Genomic DNA, 20,627 nt, shown 5'->3' on the forward strand with positions numbered 1-20,627 from the left:
TTTTCTACATACAAAATATACACACTAATATATATACACGCTTGTGTTTAAGCCATATATGTAGACGTAGATTTATATACGTACATATATACACACATGCAGCCAAATGATCGAATTATTACAGTAATACGGCAAAAGTCAAGAAGTATATGCAAAAGCTCTGGCATTCATCCAGACACATTCATAGACCATGGGAAATCACAGAACTCTACCATGAACATTATAACACGGTAACATTACTTCCGGATCATATTATGTTGTAGATATCTCGAACTTTTTTTGGGATAGTCATAGGCAAAGCAGCAGCAACAGCAGAAAAGGTCTTGTCGATTCGTCTGCTCAAAAGTACGTTACGGATATCTTAAATGATCATTCCCACTATCCAAAATGAAATTACGCCCAGTCGGAAAGACAGCGTTGATATCAACAGTGTTCATTCCGGATAGTCAAACTTTTAAATCATTCAAATGTTGAAAGGGCTTGCCATAGCTTGTAAACTTCCATGACGCGTCTAACCGGAAATTGAAGCCTCCACTGGATAAGAAGGTGCAGCACGTAAACTCAGATTCAGATTCATCTTCACAAAATAGTAATCACTATACCGCCTTAATTTCAACAGCCCTTCAGACACACACACACACACACATACGTCTCATTATATTATCAAATAAAACCAAACCAAATGGGAGACATTAAAACCGAATGTTCTGGATCTGCACAGGTGTTTCAATGCTTACTACTGTTGCAAAGAATGTCAGAAGCAGGACTGGCCAAAGCACAAGGGATTCTGCCCACAGCTACGTCTTGTTGCCCTGGACAGAGTTATGGAGTGGCTTTTGTTCAAAGGTAAAGCTTGTGCAATTATCTAATTTATCACAATTTACTTTTGTGACTTTGTACTTTAGAAGCTACAATCTTCATTTGGCCAGAGCTGGTGTATGACCTGGAAAATATTAGTTGTTGAAGGTTCTCAGATAATCAGCCAACCTTTAGAGGGTTAAGAGAAAGTATTTGGTCAAAAATTTGTATGGATGTCTGATAATATTGGCCAATATTAGCTTAGATATACTTATGTAATATCGGTAAGAATCGTTATGGGTTTTGCCTTCTGATAATGAAAACCCAATAATGCAAAGTCTGGGTTTGGCCCAACTGATGTGACCTGAAAATAGTTTTAAAGTGAAAGTGAAACCGTTATTAGTATTGTGCACAATATTCAAAAGAAATATGCGGATCATAAAAATGATTTCCATACCGGATCGGTCGAGGCCCGGGTTAACGACGACCGCCAAGGGTGCTGTTGACCTACAGGGTACCGGAGGAAATTGGACTACTGTTGGTTGAAGACCAAGAAGAAGAGGAGGATGTTTGATTCGGACAAAAAGAGAAAAGAGGAAGGATAGAAGTGTTGGTCTGAAGTTTGGAACTCTGAATGTAGGTACAATGACAGGGAAAAGTAGAGAAATAGCTGATGTGATGGAGAGAAGAAAAGTAGACATTTTGTGTGTGCAGGAGACCAGGTGGAAGGGCAGCAAGGCTAGAAACATTGGAGGAGGCTACAAACTGTTTTATCATGGTTCAGATGGGAAGAGAAATGGAGTAGGGGTGAAACGAGAGTCAGACAGGTTGATGTGTGTGAAGGTAGAAGTAGAAGGAGAGATGATTAATGTTGTTAGTGGTTATGCCCCACAGGTGGGCTGTGAGTTGGAAGAAAAGGAGAAGTTCTGGAAGGAGCTAGATTGGATGGTAGAGAGTATCCCCAGGAGAGAGAGAGTGGTGATTGGAGCAGACCTAAATGGTCATGTAGGGGAAGGGAACAGAGGAGATGAGGAAGTGATAGGCAGGTTTGGTGTTAGGGAGAGAAACGTAGAAGGACAGGCAGTGGTAGATTTTGCAAAGAGAATGGAAATGGCTGTGGTAAACACATATTTCCAAAAGAAAGAGGAACATAGGGTGACTTACAAGAGTGGAGGCAGGTCCACACAGATAGATTATATTCTATGTAGAAGATGTAATCTGAGGGAGATTAGAGACTGTAAGGTGGTGGCAGGTGAGAGTGTAGCCAAACAACATCGGATGGTAGTGTGTAAAATGACGATGGAGGTGACAAAAAGGAAGAGAGTGAAGACAGAGCAGAAGATCAAGTGGTGGAAACTAAGGAAAGAGACATGTTGTGAAGACTTCAGGAAGGAAGTAAGGGCAGTTCTGGGTAGTGTTGAGATATTCCCAGATGATTGGGAGACTACAGCTGCAGTGATGAGGGAGACAGGTAGGAAGGTGCTAGGTATGTCCTCTGGGCAGAGAAAGGAGGACAAAGAGACCTGGTGGTGGAATGATGAGGTCCAGGAGAGTGTGCAGAGAAAGAGATTAGCGAAGAAGAGATGGGACAGTGACAGAACAGAAGAGAACAGACTGGAGTACAAAGAGAAGACAAGGGAGGTGAAGAGGGGAGTGGCCAAGGCCAAACAGAAGGCATATGAGGAGTTGTATGAGAGTTTGGAAACAGAGGAAGGAGAAAAGGAGTTGTATAGATTGGCAAGAGAGGTGAGGTTGATTATCCTTCAGTTCATCCTTCAGGCTTCTTCAGTTCTGAACTTCAGAACTGAAGAATCCTCTTGGACGAGGGGTGAAACGTCTTCAGAAAACCTACTTTGTCCAGTTGCCCACGATGTAACTATTTTTGGATACAATCATAACATATTTCCCCACCTTTGTCGTCCTGCAAATAATGGCAAATACATTAGTATTTCCCCCCTTTGTTGTCCTGCAAATAATGGCAAATACATTAGAAAATATTCATATAAATGAAGTACAATTAACAAAACATCTCAAACGTTAAGTGTTTGTGCATGTTTTCACTTTTAAAATCCATGAAGCAAGCCGGATTGACCAACCTAGTGGGCCGGTTCTGGCCCCCCGGGCTGTATTTTTGATGTCCCTGTACTAATAATATGTAAAGGTCACCAAAAAAATATATATATATAATTGGTTATTCATGATAAATGACCAGCTCACACATTCACATGCTGCTACCTTGCTATGCTTCTGAACATTGTTTGTTTTACCAGGGGATCTTCCATTCGAAACAGAAAAGTGGTCAAAGCCACAGTCAGAAGTTAAAGGTTGGGATGACTGGCTCGCGATGCAGGGGGATCTCACAACTCGGCTAGGACCCATTTTAAATGGAGCAAACCTGAAGAACTTGTGGAGCAATGTAGACAGACCGCAACCTCACGACGAGGAACTCGTACAATCCCTGTGGAGGGTCTGCAGTGAGTTTTTCTCCAGGCCACTAACCATTGCCTTAGGGATGAGGCTGTTCGGGCTCAACCCTTATTCTAAACCACTCACTGTCCACCTTGTGGGAGCGGGCAACAGCGAGACACTGGCAGCCAGATTGACTGATTATGATGAGCTGAACAAGATGTTCCCCGAGCACCAGGGAATCGAAGTAGTCATGATAGGACCAGATGTGATGGATGGCCCCATTGTGAGGCCTCCACTGAGAGCATTCGGTCCAAAGAAGAAGGTTTTCATTAGTGCCTACAAGGGTCTCTACCATGAGTTCTGGGAGGAGTTGGTAGAGAAAGAAGAAGCAGTTAAGCCAGACCTGGTGGTGGGATTTCATCCAGGTATGTTATCTTAAAGACTTATTCTTCATTCAGGATCTAGCAGCATCTAGAAAAGAGCTATTCTAAAGAGCCACCTCTTCATTCAGGATCTAGCAGCATCTAGAGAATGATTATTGTCAGAAAGGAAAGATGGTTTGATAGCGGAGTAAAAAAAAACATCATGGTAACCTGGAGAAACGTTCACTCAACTAAAGATACATCCTTCAGACTCCAACTTTCAGCTAGTTGAAATGTGTTCCTAACATGTCATCCCAGAAGAGTCAACACTCAACACAACAAAATATAGCTAACGGTCGTTATTTGTTGTGATTTCAAATGAGATTTAAGTAAACATATAAATAGCATTTCTGCATTTTCCGGACTATAAGTCGCACTTTTTTTTTCATATTTTTTCATCACACTGATGATGGTTAGAGGACACTAATACAGTAGGTCATGTTTGTGCTGGCCAATTTGATAAACAGTCATTCATTTTCCATGTCAAGGTTTTGATGCCAGTCAGGACCTGGAGCACGGTTGGCTTCCAACACTTTTGCTCCTCAGGGACTTTGCGATACCTTCCCTTTTTACTGCTCTCAAGTAAGTTTTAAATCAATTGACTTAAAAAGGCATTTAGAGATTGCAAACTACTTATGAGAAGAGAGACACAATCTCTACACATGTGTTACTATTATGTCATTTGAACAATAGAATGGCATTTCATCTTTTTAAGCATCGTCTGGACAAGGCAACACTCAGTGTTTTCTTCCAGAGTCATCAGTATAAGATCCAAATCTCAAAATGTGCAACTCAGGCTAATGTCTTGTGTCCTTTTTTTTTTTTAATCACAGTGAGACTGAGATGACATACTCCCTGCAGATCCTGTTAGAATTGGAGATGGACATGAAGGGGAGTGGAGTCAACCCCTTCTCCTCACTGAAACCGGAAATCCTGGGCTCAGGTCCAAACAAGCCGTCTGTCTACTGCAACTCTCATTACTTCTGTTTCCAGGGTCTGCTGGAGACTGTGGAGTTTGAAGAAATAGAAGATGCCTGAAGAAGTTCAGAGCTGCAGTACGTTACTGTGAACAACATTTGAATTTTGAAGAAAAAAAAAATACATTCTACTAATGGCACAAATTACAAGTTTTTCCAATGTGTTCCATGTAGGATATTAGCATATTTTGTAATATCTGTAAGAATCGTTAGCAGTTTTTCCTCTGATAATGAAAACTCGATAACGCAATGCCTGGCTTTAGCGAAATGATGGCTGCTCTAAAAATAATGCAATGCCCCAGCGACAGACCAGTCAGATCGCTCAGAGCTCTACAGAACCTTTATTGAAACACAATTGCAGTAACTAGTTCTAAACTCTTTTGACAATTCCTATACTGTATGTTGTCTTTTTTTAGAACAATTTTCAAGTCTTTCAAGTCTGTTTGAATTCATAGATAAAAAATAACCCAACAATAAACATATGGAAAATATGGAGTGATTAGGTCTTTCGTATTTAGCAGTAGCTTACACATATGAGAGTTGTCACAATGATAATTTCAAATATTTAAATTTAATAATATTTAAATCATAAGAAAGTTGGCACTGCTGCTCATGTGCGTTTGAAACCACAAATACCAAGCAAAGTGAAAAATAAGGTCCACTGAGAAAAGAATCAGGTTGACGTAGGTCATGAATGCAACTATGAATTGAATGGCCCAAATGCAGTAGCTGGCTGGACAGTCACTTGGTCGAGGGTTGTTTCGAAACATAGAAAATTGGCCACACGATAGCGGCAAAGACATACAACACAACAGAGATCACTAGAAATATAAACACGAACCTGTCCAAATTAAAGGGCAAACAGGTCTTCAGCTTTTTTTAAGATGTTGGTGGCTGTGATCACAGGGAGAATAGGGAAAGGAATGATGTATGCTATAACACACAAAATGAGAGCTGACTTGTCTCTGTAAACAGTCAGTGGCATAAAAATAATGCAGCTCACGAACGCGTCCGTGCACTTAAAAAATCCAGGAAGAGCAGCCAGGTAGGTTCCTTTCCTTCTATCCAGGATTTTGTCCTTCACAACTTCAAGTACGTAGACAAAAGCAGTGAGGAAAGCAAATAAGCTCACGATCAAGCCATACAGACATTTCAGGCAGGCATAGAAGTTAGCATAGGTAATAGCAACAGATGTGGTCATGAGTGTGGAGGACATAGCCATCCCTGTGGTGAAGTAGAAGGTGTAAACACCGCCTTGGTCATTGTATCTTTGATTTGATTCATTATCCCCATGTCAGCTGGAGAAACTCAAAATGTCTTTGTGATGTCTGATGTGCGCCCTCCAGGAAAAGGAAGAGGGAATGGGAGTTGTACAGTAATGTAGTCCTCTACCCACTGCTCTCCTTGTACTCATGACACATGGTTTGCATAACGGCTATAAAACGCAACTGTTCCATCTAAGCCCTTTATGGAATTAAGGATGTTTATCTATACTTTATACAGGTGATATATAAGATGATGTTTTTCAGCATTGAAGGGCTCTTATAAAACAATTATAAAAAATATATAGGACCCTTGCCAATATGGACTTAACAATCATCCCTCCAAGTTAAAAGTGGAAGGCAGGAAAACATTACATATAATCCACTACATAGGACAGAGGGTGTTGTCAAACCTCTAAGAAAACAATACGATAATTGCATACACGCAATGAGCAAGTATACCAGGTAATAAGCTCACAATGTTTGTTGCAGTTTCTCCGTTAACTTTTAAAAATAACTATACGCGACTCTAAATTTTAAAATGGACTAATTTACTAGATTAAAAAAAAAAAGATAACGGTGTTTGTATGCTTTGTCTACTGCGCATGCGCACAACGCCAGTTGTCCGCAATGCAAATGAGGCCAATGAAATCAGTATACCCGGGGAAAAAGTAAGTATTTTTCATGGAAAAGTAATACATTTCATTAATTTTAACTGTTAATACTGCAAATATTCGGTATATAAACTTCTAGGATGCAGTTCACTTATGATAGCGCAATTAACTTCTATTTTTTTTAAATCGGTATATATTTAACGGTCTGTGGTAAATTGAGACGCCATGTTGAGGAAAATTGACGTCATTTTGATAAGTCGTGTAATGCACTTTAATTTAACAATTTTTGCGTGCTTGTGTATTCCCGTGTGGCATGTACGCACTCTTTTTAAAAAGGTCTTACATTAATCAAGATGGAGGCGATTTTTTCCCCATTGTGTTGAACATTACCCAATTGCGCAGTTCTATTTTTTTTAATCGGTGTTTAGCGGTCTGACGTAAATTGAGACGTCATTTTAAAAAGTCTACTAATGTACTTTAATTTAACAATTTTCGCGTCAATGTGTATTCCGTGTGTGGCACATACGACACATAAAAAATGTGATGAATACCACCCAATTGCACACGCTCCCACAAACTTTAAATTCAGTTTAAGTAAAAACAATGAATAAAAATGGAAACAATAAAATGTATTCAATAAATGAGCTAACACACATTGACCCTCCAATGCAAATACTCATCTGTAAAAAACATTTTTATATGTAGGTCAACAATGAAAAACCAGTGGGAAATTGTCTGGAATCGCCTCTCCACTGGAGCTTATCCACCAGAGCTGACCAAAGGACAGAGACAGGGTAAATTCAGCGTTCATGGTCAGCAATTAATTTTAAGCAGTCAACAATAATTTTAACATTGAGGGACCTGTTAATGTTCTCATATTTTATTTTCATACAGATAGCATAATTGACTACGGGCAGCTAACCCCCAAAGCCGAGGCCAAACACACAGGTACGAGGAATGATAGAGACAGAGGTGGGACCAAGTCATTGCTTTGCAAGTCACAAGTAAGTCTCAAGTCTTTGTATCAAGTCCGAGTCAAGTCTCAAGTCAAGACAGGCAAAGTCCGTGTCGATTCCAAGTCAAGACTGAAAAGTGTCAAGACAAATCCCAAGTCCTGCCGTTTCAGTTTCGAGTCTTTTTTCTACAAAATAATAATAATATATTTACACAGATCATGTGTGCTTTCAGAATCTTTATTTATCAATTGAAATTGCAGAAAAAATGTCGGTGACATTGCACTTTCTAATTGCAATAATAAATAAACCACTACTTTAAGGGGTAAACATTTGAAAAAACAAGTGCAACTGTAATTATTTGAACAAAGTGCTAACATTGCATTTCAACTGCATATTGCATTTGAACTAGTTTCACAGCAGTTTCTGTCCTGTCCTCTGAATCTATTCTCATATTGTCCGTGTGTGTGTACATGTGAGAAACATAACAAATATGTGAACACAACCTTAAAAATGTTTTTTATGTCAGGGCCCTATGCTGCACTGTATTTGCAAAAGACCAAATTGGCTAAAAGGTTGTCAGTCATTTGTGCACGATGGGGACGTAGTATGATGCCACCATGGCTGAAAACTCGCTCCACTGAAGCACTGGAGGCAGGCACTGCCAAGACCCTAATGGCCACTTGGAACAGTGAAGGAAGAGTCTTCATGTTCAAAGCCCAGAACAGAAGGGCATTCTGTCCTTCAACTACGTCAACTTAGCTGTAGTGCTGGAGTAATCCCAACATCCTTCTTTTGCCTCTCATGGTATGCAGTAAAGAGCCCTTCTCCGAGGCCCTTTTGCTCTTCTTCATCAACCCGAGGCAAAGGTTGCTCAGTCTCTGCAGCATCTTGCAGGATTCTGAAAAACCAATAGCACACATAAGAGTCCTTATTATCATTTGTGTTGGTGATGCAGTGTGTTAGACTGAAATACTTAATTATTGTTGCAGTCAATTAGATCAGATTGTGAGGGGAAAAGTTACATTAGACTTAGTAACATTTACCTTTCACTTGTTGTGCCACCTCTGCCTTGACATCATGCTTGACCAGCACATGGGGCTCCACCCACAACAGAGAAAAGGCTGGATCCAAGGCAGCTGCTTTGAGGTAGACGGGATTGGAAAATGGAGCATCAACCACATCTTGTGTCCTAGCCATTTTCACATTGATGAAGATTCCCAGAAATCTTTTGTTCAGGGATGCCTGGAGACTTCTGACCAGGCCACACAGGAAGCAGACTTGAGGCTTCAGCTTCTCAAGGTGGTGGTTGAGGGACAAGACAGAAGGAACAACAGCACTAATTGTGACCTTCTCCCCCTGTGTCAAATCAGTTGCTTCTCCAAATGGTTTCAGGATGTCCACTAACTCCTTCAACAGATTCCACTCCCGTGCTGTGAATGACAACTCCCTGTGCCCAGCCTTTTCTAGAACAGCACAGAGCTTTAGATGATTGCACTGGAGAACTGCCTTCACTTGCCGAAGTGTTGAGTTCAATCTTGTGTTGACTGCAGCAGGGATGCCTTTCTGTTCTCCAAATTCAGCATCAAACACATCTTTGAATGTTGTGCTTGTGTGCAGCAGTGAGCTGAGTTTTGATAACTTTGAAAGAGAAGGCAATACCACTTTTGTTTCTTTCAAGCCGTCTCCCACCACCAGCTGAAGAGTGTGTGCAAAACACTGCAGGCGCTGTTTCTTTGCCATAGCAACATCTACTGTTTCCTGATCTTCCAGGGTTAAGTCACACCAGAGCTCAGGGTCATCAAGATAATCTCCATCATCGTCATCCTCTTGTTCACTTGGGAAACATACAGAGAATGCTTTTCTCATGTTAGCAGCATTGTCACTAATAATGTTCTCCAGTTTGTCTTTAATGGTGTATTCATCACATATTGACTCAAATTGGTCACAGATTCTTTCAGCTGTGTGTGAGCCTTTGAAGCGTTCACAGGCCAAGAGATTAGACCTTAGCTGTATCCTCTCTGCCTCTTTCTCTATCCAGTGCACAGTGACACCAAGGAATCCCCTCATCTTTCGGTCAGACCAAATGTCCACAGTGACTGAAACATGTTCAGTGTTGCTCAACTGAGTTTTTAGTTTAGTCTCTTCAGCAAGGTTCTCTGTTTTTGATGTCAGTGTTCTGCGACACACTGGGCTGTACTTGCTGTCAAGTACTGTCAGAAAGTGCCGAAAACTCTTGTTTTCCACGATAGACAGGGGCAAGTCGCAGTCAATAATCAGGTCGGACAGTATTGCATTGGGTCAGACGCTGTGGCGTCTCCGTCTGAAATCTTCGACCGGTATGTTTTGCATACTGCCACTCAGCTCTTCCTCATTGGTTGTCCCTCAATTTGATTGGCTCGATGCTATTGCGTCAAAACAACGTGGGTCTAATTTGATTGGATGTTGTGCCGACAGCACTTACACACACACGCACACATGTACACGTTGAGAGATACAGATCGCTCCTTAATAAGCGAAGTTGAAGTTTTAGGTTTAATCTTGTGCATTTTATTTATATTATTTCCAAATAATCCAATCTATTTGTTGATGGGTATTTTAATATTCTAACTAATCATATGCTCGATTGCTCATTGCACAAGAGTATGATGACACTTTTTGCTTTACGTCACTGTTTATATTTGGCCACAAGATGGCATCCTTGAATATTCACCTGCACATATCCATACGTTTTAGACCCTTGTGTCTTTTAGGACAATTATTTTGAAGAATACATTTACATTTATCGATTGGCAGACACTTTTATCCAAAGCAACTACCAAGATATTCACAATTAATCCAAATGGTCTCTGGTAGAATCTTAAGTGTCTTAGGTGGTCTTAAGTGGTTTATGATCAGTCTGTTACTTGTGGCCTTCCAAACCACTTGATAATGGATGTAATTTTCCTGAATCCCAGGTGCTTATTTTGTTGGTTCCTTTAGCATGGGTCTGAGGGGACAATTGACAACAGTTTGTTTTTCTGTCCAGTCATACATAAAGTAACTAAGTCAGTTAAAACACAACTAGATGTGTGAACTGCTGCACTTGTTGCCTTTGAGAAAAGACTATAGTAGTGACTCTGCCGACAGGAGCCGTTTAGAGCCAAAGGGGTATTTGAGAATGGCTGTTATGCAATGCTAAATCCAAATGATGATGAGTGTCACCAATGTGGTTCTGTTTCTGTTAACAGATTCTGTGGCGTGCCATTTATTTCTCACGTATGCCTTCAGTGGCATCCTACCTGAATAAATCCACATCTTGATGTCATTATGGCTATAGATAAATGGCTATAGATGTTTTCAGGTACGTGCTACCAACCTAGAAGCCAGGTGTGAACTTTGAGTGGCAATTGATATTGTAAGTTGTGTATTGTGATACTAAACAAACTAAAGGTAGTCTAAGATGCTATGTATTTTTACAGTCTACAAGTGAAATTCCAACCCTGTTTTTCCCATGTTGATAACTATGAGGCCTGTTTTTTATTAAGTATTTTTTATGATTATCTGTAGGGCATTGTGCAATGTTGTTACTGGACTTCCTGTAGTGGTAACTAACTGTAGGTTATATATATATATGTGATGCATTTTGTGGATACTCCTTTTGCATGCTGTTATTTTAAGTATTGCAGTGCAGCTTGGTACTTTTTGTGTGGTTTTTTTTTATCTTAGAACACATGTAGTGGTTATTGGGCCGTGCTGGATCCTGAATAGAAATGATAGTCATATAGCATGCTGATGTATTAGCTCATGCCACTAAGAGGTTATTGCCAGTGCCTCTATTTGCACTAGACATGCAACTGTATTCTTTGTGAACCAGTTAAGAGAGTAAGAGCTTTATCAACCTATGGCTGCGACATTTGTACAAGATGAGTTAAGTTCCTCTGTTGAGCGGAATATCTGTATTTCCCAGCCTAAACAAGTTCTTTTCTATCTCCATCCTGGCTAATGATAAAAGACCAGTTCGTCCTGTTGTATTTATGGCATAAGTTTTAATTTGCTAGATTCTTTTAGGGTAGATTTCTTTCACCTTGGCAACACATGAGGCTGAGATATGATTGGATAAAAACAGGTATACGTAGCTGGAAGCAATGCAACCAATAGCTGCACTCTGTATTATTTTAAAAATATTATTGATAAATATATTAAAGAATAAGTCACTGATTCTGATACTGATGTTTAGGTCAGCAGAGCAGGCCTTGCTGGCCTTGATGATACACCACTGCTGTGATTACAAAACTACCAACGTAAAATTGGGATTTTGTGCTCCTGTTAATGGGAAAGTGTACATTTCCAGCTATGATTTTAACACAGGATGACTGTCTTGGCCAAAGGGATAGCAGGTAAAACCGTAGAAAACCGTCACATATGAAAGATGCTGAACTGAATTAGGAAGCAATTCAAAAATGGTAACAGTGGGAATTTACCTACTGTAAATGACAGTATAGCTTTGTGCATGCAGTGGGAAAACCAAGCAAAATGCTTGGACTTTGGGTTAAAATTGTGGTACTACAAATGACTATGATTCAATAACTAACATATCTCTGTCTTTAATGTAACAGAACAGATAGCATAAAATAATAATTGATTCTTTTTTTATTTTATTTTTATTGAATTTTAACAGGTCAAATACCCCCATGTTACCGCTGAGTGTTTAATGGGTGTCAAGCAGTGTGGCTGATGCTTCCCATTTCATTGGATTTATTGCTTCTCTGGCCAGCCTCAGAGCTTTTCAGAGGATAACCAGTTGACTTAACTCTCTATGAAAGTTTCAGCACCACCTCACCTTCTTCTTTCGTCACTTCAACACAGTCCTGCTTCTTACTGTACTCTGTGCTCTTCGCTCTCTGACTCGCTCACTCATGAGAGGGTGTGGAGACTTGAGTGCCAAGAGATCTTTGAATAGCAGAGCAAGGGGAGAGAAATAAAAGGAACTGGCAGTACTAGCCAGCAGTCTTCCCAGACCAGAGAGGAGACGCAGAAATAACCATGCCTGAGGCCCCGGCAGGTATGAATACTTTCTCCTTGAAATCAAGAGTTATAGCAAATAGGTCGGACTATTTGCTTTTGTTAATGTTTCGTGCAGTAAATAGTGGTTTTTGAGGGTTTTCTAAAATAACTTGAAATGTTTGCACAAAAAACTGTATTTTTCATATATATATGTATATATACATATACATATATATATAATTTTGCAAGAGTTACTATGAATTGTCGTTTTATGTTGCATGCTGAATAATGTATGTTGCAATGATGACGATCTTTCCTGAATAAGTTATTTTATGCCTATTTTATTAAGATGTTCATTCATATGTATTTTATTTAATTATCTTACAACAACATTGATTTTAATATTAAGTAAAACATTTCTTTAATACATGCACATACATATGTATGCATATATATGTGTTTATATGTACATACATATATATTTATCTATATAGAGAGAGAGAGAAAGAAAAAGTTGAGTCAAACTAGGGATTCAAGTAAGCCCAAAACTAATTTTTACAGTAAGCATCATCCAGGGTTCTGGAAGATATGATTCTGTGAATGATCACATAGCCGTATGAACAAGAATGTTGGTGACATCAGATGACATGGTGACCACGGTGTAGAAGCTTCCAGACTCAGCTTTGTTATTGTAGTTGCACTAAGGTTTCCAGAGCATGGACTCCCGAAACACGACGGGATCAAATTTCCTTTAGAAACGGATGCCGTCACCAATTTCATGCAGGAACCGACAAGCCATCTGCAGATTTCACTTTAAATACAAAAATAGTACTCTCCATGTACAGTAATCTTTACACATTAGTGAAAAACATTAGTAGCACAAATCTTTTGAGTTTCAGACGCATTCTTCTTCTCTTTGATATTATTTTCATAATCATATTGGTTTTACTGATACACAATATGTATTCTTCCAAACCAAATGCTCTCTTGAAATGACCAGAAGCCAGTATTTAATTGCAGAATGTATCCCATAATGCTATGCCAAGACAGTTTTGATCCTCTGCCAATCTGTCACAAATCAAAAAGGGCAAGGAGTTTCCCAATCCATTGAAGCCACTTTACATTTTAACAAAGGCTTGAACAGGGACTTAATATCTCCCGTCTTGCTCTCAGATATTTTTGTAGGATTTTGAACAGATCACAGAACTCTCAGACATTGCCAAAATGATAAAAAAGTCGTGGCCCCATTTAAAAAAAGTTTTTTTTACCCCTGTTGTGTCACTTGATCATCATCTTCCCTAGTGGATGTATTAAACTTATAATTTTTTTAAACATATCCATAGCCATTTTGCACTATAAATAATAATATTTTATTCCCTTTGCACATGACTAGCTTATTTTATTTTTACCACAGAAACATAATCAGGCTCAACTTTAATTCACCTTATGCAGCTTTAAATATTATCCATGTAATATGGATATGATCCTCTTTGCTTACCGTCTGCCCCCCCCGCCCCCCGTTTCCCCCACTACCCTGCCATCTGTAGCCAAACTCCATTTAAAGCCTCAGATAACCCACATGTATTTATTGATGTCTTTAAAACTAAACGAATATGTTTTTTTTTTTCAAATATAATGAGCTGCCTTATACTTTTTCCTTTAAACAAACACTATTTTATTCTGATTTTAAACACTTGGTGTCAAAAAAGTGTCAATGGCAAGTGTCGGTTTATTTTCACCGATAGAACCCGTCCAGCTAACATCTATTTATACACTGACTGGATAACCTCTGACCTTACTTTTTCTCTTCCTCATAAGTACATTGATTTTCACAGAGTCAAGCGTATCAGGTTCTACCAGAACCCCTTCATGCTACGATAAATCATTCATGCAATGTGTCAGTGTTTTCAAATTTTCCTTGGGCTCAGCATGGCCCGAGCTGTTCCCCTGTGATCTTGAACACACGACGGTCTTTTTCATAATGGCAGGGAGTGATCAAATGATTGGCAGGGCAACATTCCCTTTCATCACTGTGACCTTATAGTGCTTTGAGGGCAACTCAAAACCAACCTGTAGGGATTGTTTTCTGGCACCCACTTTAGCTCATTTGATGCACAGAAGTGTCAAAGAAAACAAAAAAATGATGAGCATTTCTACTAATTGAACTGTTCTGCCTTTAGATCACCTAATGTCCATGTATTTTGTCATTTAAAAGTTAAATACGCACATGTCAAGATGATAAAGATAAACCATGTTCTGAAATAACCAGTTTATACCAGTCACCCTAAAGAAGCGTGTCATCTTAGGAAGATACTGTATATATATAAAAAAGCATCATTGTTTGAACAGCCATTTTTGAATTTGCTCCAAGATCCTATATTGGGCACAATATGAAACTGCAGTCAGCCGCCAATTAGCCCAGCACTTCTTTGTATTTGCATGCACGAGGCGTCAAACCCTAAAGTCGTTAAATAACTTGTTCATTGAAAACATTTGTTTGCAATTGTTTCTAATTGCAATTAATCATATATGTAGTAAAGCATATGAAGTCAAAATGGATGGTTTTATTGAGAAGTAAATATGATGCCAACTAATGTTTTTAGTTCAATACGTGCAAATATTTATACACCAATGCAGTCCAAAAACGAAATCTAGAGAAGTAGAACATGTACATGAGGTGAACGGTGATTTGTTTTGGAAAGGTCCCACGTCTGAAGTGTTAGCTCGTTGCACCACGAGGTATCTATTACTGAGCATAATATAAAATCTGATTAGGTCATGGGATGTAATCATTTCATGCAGTTGGTCAGTGTTTGCCAACAGGAAGGATTCTGCAGGAGGCAAGTTTATTTTAGGGTGAAGTCGATTTCAGGCATGAAGGTGACGCACTGTCGGTAGTTCGTTAAAAAGACTGGTTCCAGTTGTGTAGCAGTTAACCTGCAAGCAGCCAGTCATGGGTTTGAATTCTTGAGGAACCACATTTCCTTAATGACGTCTCCTGTTTGGCAGCCTGTGATTTGCAACCACATACTTAATGGTTCCTTACTGTGGTTGCAAGACTTACATTTGTAGATTTTGCCATTCTGAGATGAATAAGGGACTAAATTATTATTATTATTCCTCCTGTTTGGCAGCCTGTGATTTCCAACCACATACTTAATGGTGCCTACTGTGGTTGCAAGACTTTGCCAGACTCTCTGTCATTTAAATCAAGCCCTTCTCATACGCTTAGTGGCCCTGACACTCACTGTCGCTCACTTGGTTATTTTACCCATTTTTGTAACAATAATATAAAATGTTTTCTTAATTATTATTATTTTATATTACCAATATTTCTGTTTATACCTATGTTTTTGGTTATGTTTAATGAGGAAAATGCAATCGAGACATGAGTGGATCGACGTACAAGTGCTGTTGCGGAACGGATTAAACTCCCACTGTATAGCTGTCTATCATGACGTGAAATAAGTGAAAGCCCAGAATGATAATAATAACCATCAACAAAGCTTTCCATGAATTTTTTTTAAATGGATTGTAAAGGAGTTTAACACATATTTGGTTGAACATCTACCAAATTCAGTGGAACCTCGAGCATAATCCGTTCCAGGACTGAGTTTTATAACTTGGAAGTGCTCTTATCTCAAATTTGTTTGCCCCATAAGAAATAACAGAACAAAATTGAATCCGTTCCAGCCCTCTACAAAACTCCCTTATTAGTGCTAATAACACTGGAAAAAAACATGTTTGTAATTGCTATAGAGACATACACACGCATAAAAGATTATAGTATTCAAGGATTCCTGTGATATAAAATGTGTGTTTTAATTATGAGTTCTTACCTTCGAGACAGACGATACAGTAGCGGCTAATGGAATGGGTGGAGAAGGAGGAGGTCCTTCTCCACCCATTCCATTAGCATTAGCATTAGGGAGGAAGGGAGAGTTGGCTCGTACGTAGACACTTGATTCCGTAGCGTACCTTACACGTACACTTCGTGACTTACATAAACTTAGAATTAAATTCAGTTTTTTTATTATTTATTTATTTATTTATTTTTGCTTTTTTCGATTTGTATTTTTTCCCTTTAGCTGGTACCACGCTCATATTTATCGACTATTTTCCAATGCTCCAATTTCCATGGTCATCGTGCGTTTCTTCTTCTCGCCACCATCCTTACCACTCACTCTCTTAGAACTATTATAACGAATAATGCACAAAAAAAATAGAGAGAAAATCACATAGATTTTAACACAATACGGAAGACTCGCAGGAGATGCTTACAGAAGTCGATGAACACGTGAAGTGAACGAGCGAAGAAGCACGGGCTGCTCCGAGTGCTCGTTCACTTCACATGTTCGTCCACCTAGCGCGGCGTCTGTAAGTGTGCTCATATCGCAAATCTTTGCTCGTACGTCAAAGCAAAAATTTGATCGTATCTTGGAACAAAAGTCGGGACGCTCGTATCTCGGGGTTCCACTGTGAGTTAGAATGAATGAGTTAACGATTAACGACTAGGACTGTTTGCAAGTGCTAAAATTGTGGTAAGTTTACAAGCCGGACATTAGAAACTCATGCTAATATGGAATGTTGTGAGTAAGTAAGTGTTTGTATGCCATGTATGCCATTTAAACACGTCCAGGTGACTGATATCTGACCACTATTGACAGCAGTGTTGATGATGACGTTGGTGTCTTAGCGTCAGACGCTAAGGAGTCCTCTCATTGGATGATGTTCAAACAAATAGTGATGTTAGAACCTGAAGAACCCACTGTGGGCTACAGAAGAATACAGCATTAAATATATTTATATATATATATATTTATTTATATTTTTTGTCTTGTATAGACGTAATACTAATTTAATTTTTCTAAAAAAAAAAGTATTTCAAGTAGATGAAAAAAAAGACACAGTGGGTACAAATGAAAATGGTGTCCTGTACCTCTCCGTATGGCACTGCAGGAGCCTTGATTTTGAAAAATGAAACGGCTAATAAATTAAATATAGTATAGTACAGTAAGATCCAGTTTTATTAACACACTTAAGATCAAAATTCATACCAAGGTGTGTTTCTAGGCAGATAGTTGCCAAGATTTACAAGATCACATGGCGATAAATCTTAAGATTAAACCAAGTAAGAACATTGGCAATTTTTCATAAAGGATATCTAATAAGTTTTGAATGACATTACACAAAATCCCCAAAAGGACAACAATTAAATGCGGAGGTGTCAACAAGTCTTTCTTTGAAATTGCTGCAAAACTTTAGGCAAGGGTGGAGCAAAAAAAAGCAAGTTGGTGCAGCTATTCAAGGAAACAGTGCTCATCTTAAGAGACCGTGGCATGACTTCAGGGAGGTCATAAGACACCAACCTTGGCCTTTAGCACTGACTGCCGTGACCCCACAAGGACAGTCTCCAGGCTGGGTGTAATATTTCGGTTGAGAATTTTTCTTCTCCCCAATTTAACTTGTAACAATTACGTGCAGCCCAGAAGGGCAGGCACCAGATAGCCTACACCAACGGGACACCCTGTTGTTAACCTAAAAAAAAAAAAAAAAAAAAAAGAAATGTGAAGATCAGCTTCCCAGCTTTCCCAGGCCACATTCAAAACATCGTACCCCAAACTGTGCCTGTGGGTGTCTGGTGTGTTCATTTACCGAGACAGTTTGGGGACCGTGTCCTCAGACTTCTGGACCCCAGCTAAGGTCAGGGTATCAAGTTCAAAGATCTGTTAATGAGGTAGCAAAGGTTAGCTTTACGGTCCTGGGTTACCTCGTGACCTGGTCGTGCTAGAGAATAATTTAAAAGCAAAATGTAAAACTCAAACTTGATATATTATCACTTATATGTGTCTTACATGTTATGTAAGACATCCCAAAGATGTCTTACATATCATACAACTAACGAACGTGTGCTATATTTTCATTCATTTCTTCTATTTCTGTCTTTCAGCCAAAACGGAGAGCAAAGGTGAGTCTGCTGATTGACCTCTAACCTTTTGTGTACCGCCAGTGACTACACTGTGACTTGATAATTGCTCTCACGTTTCCACCCCTGGGACTTGTCGCTACTTTATGCTATATCAGTGCTAGTTTAAAAATATGCGCTGGCAAAGTGTGTAGCTGTAGTTATTTATTTGTTACTTTTGAGTTTGTCAGTCTGTCTCAACCCTTTTGATCTTAATCATTCATCATAATAATGACGACGATGATGCATGATGTAATAGCCTGGCTGACCCAATATTTGCAAGGCATTCGAAGGCCCCTCTCATGATGTTGTTTTTATTTCAATTGCTTTCTCGACATCACGTGTATGTCTGTCATTGTGTGCGTTGTCTCACAGAGAAAATGTATCGGGCAATTAAATATCACCTGGATCGGTGATCGCACGATTGTCCCGCCACGTAGGCGACGCGCTGTGTTGTTCATTTTAACTTGTAGGTCTATTTTAGGGTTGTGATGTGATACTGGTGTGGATTTTTTTTTTTTTGCCTTGCACGTTGACATGATATGTGTCCTCAGCTGTTGCTGTCACTCTAACATTAGTGTTACAAACGGGGCACTAGAGTATTGAATTCATTTGCAAGGCCTGAATCTGATTCCTTAGGAGTCAGAGGTGCCAGCTGACAAGGATGAGGGAGAATGACTGTATTTTTGTTTGGGTTTAACCTTATAGTCCCCTAAACACTAATCTTGGTGCTGCACCTGTGGCTACCGGCAGTGGGGGGTGTTTTCTCCGGACTATTGTGCGCTTCTACTGTCATCCTACGTTGTCTAAAATCCGACAGGGATGTTTCAACTTGCGCAGAATCCTTGCTCACTTTATTTTGTGAAGCACTGTCTCTCCTGTATTTTTATGTAACCGACTGTTTGAGTCTTGGTCCGGATTTGTTTTGTTTTTTTTTAAATATGCTTAATATGATTTACCATAGCCAACTAAATGTATCCCAGCAGGGAGACAGGGTGACCGAACGAACCCAACCCCTTCCTTTTCCAGCTTGTGTGTGAGGCTTAGCAGCCAGAGGAGGGCAGCGATCCTTAACACCCTTTAGATCTCCGCATCATCACCAGCTCATCCTCCATTAATCACACAACTCCTGTTCTGTATCAACCCCACTGGCTTCCCATTAAACTCCAAGCTTCTGCGTCTCACTTACAAGCCCATCAACAATCTCGCTTCTCAGTATCTTGTTAACATCTTCCACATTAACACTCCAGGCCGCGCTCTCCGGTCCTCTTCCTTTATCCTCGTTTTCAGACACGCATTTATCCCTCAACATGCCGGGCCTCTCGTGTCGACCCCACCATACCATATCACTCAATTTTAATATTGTGTTGCCCATACTTATTTTGCATTTTATATCATTTTGTATCTCTTTATCTTGAAAGTAACCTTAAGTAAAATTAAAGAATATTAATTCAAATTAGATTTGAATATAGGCGAAACAAAACTAATTGATGCATTGCTCCATGACAAGATGTTTAGGTGAGCCCAAGCAGCAGTTCTCAGAAGGGAGTGGTAGTGGATCAACATTTTTAATCTAGGTAGATCACATTAAAGGCGACCCAATGTGGTGTCACGACCCCAAGTAGTAAAAAAAAAGAAAAGAAAATGTGCTGCAGTGTTTTACGGGAATCGGTTCATACCAGCAAAAATAATTAATGTTGAGTTTCCTCGATTGTCCCTTCTCTAGATGGTTTGGTCAGTTCTGTTTACCTCTGACCACATAGGGCAAAGATACAGGGTCCGTAAGGCGAAGACCAATAACAATTTTGATTCATTCTCTCCTTTTGGATTTTACATTTTCTTCTACCTTTTTTTTAATGTCTATTTTTCTCCTTTTCTGTTGTTGTGGTCTTTGTTGTTAAATCTCTGCAATGCCCACTGGAAAGTAGTGTCTCTCTCTCTCTCCGCTCTGGATCTCAAAGTGATTGGTTGAGATTTAATTATGTTGGAAAGTGAATCAGACCTCATTCGGAACAATTATAGAACAAATAAAATAAAAAAAAAACAAAACAGAATTTTGATAGCAAAACGGTGAAGAGATGCACATATTCTTATAGTTCCATCACATGTCTTTTTAAATACAGTAGTGCTGTGATATATTTTTTTAAATTATTATAATTGTTCATATCATTTGATTAATGCTAGAACTATAGATCCATTCAAAAATGTTTCTGTTTTTCTTGAGGGGGGAGGGGGGGGTTC

The 20,627-nt window shown here is 39.3% G+C and overlaps 2 protein-coding genes and 1 pseudogene across 2 annotated transcripts in view; 2 read left to right on the forward strand and 1 right to left on the reverse strand.

Moving 5' to 3' along the window:
• The window catches only part of LOC103381991 (putative protein MSS51 homolog, mitochondrial), a 7,554-nt gene extending 2,456 nt beyond the window's left edge, over positions 1-5,098 (forward strand). The window contains exons 3-6 of the mRNA XM_008314626.3: positions 722-846; positions 3,069-3,632; positions 4,118-4,211; positions 4,463-5,098. Of these exons, the coding sequence (XP_008312848.1) occupies positions 722-846; positions 3,069-3,632; positions 4,118-4,211; positions 4,463-4,667 (988 nt within the window). The 3' untranslated portion in view covers positions 4,668-5,098. The remainder of the gene's footprint in view (positions 1-721; positions 847-3,068; positions 3,633-4,117; positions 4,212-4,462) is intronic.
• A 118-nt stretch (positions 5,099-5,216) lies between these two features.
• Positions 5,217-5,900, reverse strand: LOC103382022 (myeloid-associated differentiation marker-like protein 2; annotated as a pseudogene).
• Positions 5,901-12,267: 6,367 nt separating this feature from the next.
• The window catches only part of LOC103382023 (myosin-binding protein C, fast-type-like), a 26,531-nt gene continuing 18,171 nt past the window's right edge, over positions 12,268-20,627 (forward strand). The window contains exons 1-2 of the mRNA XM_008314672.3: positions 12,268-12,479; positions 18,372-18,389. Of these exons, the coding sequence (XP_008312894.1) occupies positions 12,461-12,479; positions 18,372-18,389 (37 nt within the window). The 5' untranslated portion in view covers positions 12,268-12,460. The remainder of the gene's footprint in view (positions 12,480-18,371; positions 18,390-20,627) is intronic.

This window comes from Cynoglossus semilaevis, chromosome 8 (genome assembly GCF_000523025.1).
Source record: "Cynoglossus semilaevis isolate Cse_v1.0 chromosome 8, Cse_v1.0, whole genome shotgun sequence".
In the NCBI taxonomy this organism is placed as follows: domain Eukaryota; kingdom Metazoa; phylum Chordata; class Actinopteri; order Pleuronectiformes; family Cynoglossidae; genus Cynoglossus; species Cynoglossus semilaevis.